The sequence below is a fragment of the Aegilops tauschii genome, chromosome 1, assembly GCF_002575655.3.
Source record: "Aegilops tauschii subsp. strangulata cultivar AL8/78 chromosome 1, Aet v6.0, whole genome shotgun sequence".
NCBI classification, from domain to species: Eukaryota; Viridiplantae; Streptophyta; class Magnoliopsida; order Poales; family Poaceae; genus Aegilops; species Aegilops tauschii.
In genome coordinates, this window is record NC_053035.3 from 490184489 (window position 1) to 490186793 (window position 2305).

The 2305-nt window shown below is 51.1% G+C and overlaps 1 protein-coding gene across 1 annotated transcript; it reads left to right on the plus strand.

The window, feature by feature from the left end:
* LOC109764820 (uncharacterized) lies at positions 1-1335 on the plus strand. The gene has a single exon (XM_020323602.4). It carries the CDS (start codon positions 556-558, stop codon positions 1147-1149), a length of 594 nt encoding a protein of 197 aa, XP_020179191.1. The 5' UTR covers positions 1-555; the 3' UTR covers positions 1150-1335.
* Positions 1336-2305: the final 970 nt, after the last annotated feature.

Below are 2305 nucleotides of genomic sequence, written 5' to 3' on the forward strand. Positions count from 1 at the left end.
CTCTTTTTCCGAAAAATATAATACAGACCCTCACAACACGAATGCAAACTCACCCCCTATGAATACACGGCATTCTTCTGACGGATGCGCATGTCTCATCTTCGTTAAAGTTGAACTCAGCAGACTGTCATTTTTTTCAGAGTACGAGCAAGTATGGCCTAGAGTGACCGCACCAACGGCACGAGCATCATCAGCAGATACTGGAGACAACTCCTAGTGTCCTTTATCCATGCAGACACTGAAAATCTGGGGTCCCATATTATTATTTTACTCCAATCATGCAACCTTAAAAAGGAAGAAAAAAAAAGTACTCCAATCAGGCAGGTTGGTGCTCCATATCCTTCGCCAACCACGACCAATAATGTAAGCCACCATCCCTCATTTCAGACCCAGCCCGGCACGCGACGACACACAAGACAGAGCCCTCGCTCCTTCAAATACTACCTGACATCCCTATCCAATCGACCAAGAGCGAGAGTGAGTGACAGTATCGTTAGTACCTATCCAACGACCAAGAGCGAGACGAGAGTGAGTGACACCGCCTATCGGTTGCAAATGGCCGTCAAGGTCGTCGCCGGGAAGACCACTGCTGCTCAGCCCAAGAGCGTGGGCCGGCGGCTGTGGCGCCTGGCGCGCACCGTCGTCTACCTTCTGCGCCGCGGCGTGCTGTCGTCCGGGCGCAAGCTCGCCATGGACCTCCACCGCAGCAGGGACGCCAGCAAGGCCCTCGGCGGCTTCGTCAACTTCCACCGCCGCGCGGCGGCTCGCACTCGCTCCTCCTCTGTCGCGGTGAAGCGCCGCGACGACGAAACCCCCGGCTGTTACAACAGCTACGACGCGGCCGACATCGCCAGGGTGTTCGAGATGCTCAACGACGGCGGGCACCTCTTCGACGACGAGGACGGGGGGCCCGCGGTGGCGACGCCCTCTCCCGCCGCGTGGGCGTCGCCGGCCTTCGGGCGCAGCAGCGCGGCTACGGGCCAGCCGCGCGTCACCGACTCGCCGTTCATGGCGGGCGAGCACCAGCAGGTGGACAGGAAAGCCGACGAGTTCATCAGGAGGTTCTACCGGCAACTGCGCGCCCAGAAGAGCGTCTCCGCCACGCCGGAAAACTACGGCCACGTCGTCCCAAGGCCGGTCGCCGCTTAAGTGTAGAATTATTAGTGATGGACTGCTTGAGGCGGCCGCCGCGGGTCGCCCGGCAGGGGGAGCACAACGTTGCCATGTCTTCATCTTCAGATAATATAAATCAACCACATGACCACATCCTCTGTAAACGACTAAACGTAAAACATTGTGCAATTTGAATTGTGGTGGTGTGGTACACTTGTATTGGTGCTTGGGCTATCTGTCGTTCGGCGACAGTCATGAGTCAGGACCGGGCCCGCGTGAAAGCAGGCACCAGCTACAGCTGTGGGTACATATAAAGAAAGCATGGGAGGAGCCGGAAAATACATGGATGAATCCGGATACATATGAACCCACTTTAAATAATACATTTCTAAATGTCAAAAAATTCTAAAAAACAGTACCACTCGACACTTGTACAGCTTAACATTAAGTATCCACTGAAAAACAACATTTTCTTTTGGCCTGTGCAAAAAAGACAAAAAATAATGTGTCGCGAATGCTATTTAGAAGCACTGAAATTTGTCTTGTTTTAGGAGGCAAAAGAAAGACATTTTGCGACGTTGATAGACGTGAAATTCACTTTTTCAAACATATTTAAAATGCATTTTAAAACAGCGAGTTTATATGTACCCGGGTTCAGGACGTCCTCACTCGGGAGGTGCGACAAAGAGAGAGGAAGAAGAAGAAGAAGAAGAAGAAGAAGAGCCATTGCTCGCATTCACTCTCCCACCCACACTCTCCGCAACCAGTGGAATAAGAGCATCTCCACACCAGCCCTATATCAGAGCACCAAAAAGTAATTATAGGGCACCAAAATTGCATTTCACATCATCTGGAATTTTTTTAATCCAACAGCAGGGGCACGAAAACATCAAAATCATTGCAAATTCGAGTCAAACATGCAAACATAAAGTTTTGAACATGCAAACTTAAACATAGTTCGGATTCAAACTTAAACATAGTTCGGGTACAAACTTACTTCGACTACAAACTACTGCAAACTACTCAGAGATTGTCCCAGTCAATGTCAGAGCCCGACTCGCCGTCCTCGTCCTCCAAATCGAGCTCGATCACCCTCAAGGGGCCAGCGTCGTCCTCCTCCTTCACCACTTGCTTCACCGACTTGTTTTGATGTTCCCAGTACTCGTACTTCTCCAATACAAGGTATGGATTT

What these genes read in the sequence shown, in the direction of transcription:
- LOC109764820 (XM_020323602.4), top strand. Translation starts at nt 556, where the DNA reads ATGGCCGTCAAGGTCGTCGCCGGGAAGACCACTGCTGCTCAGCCCAAG.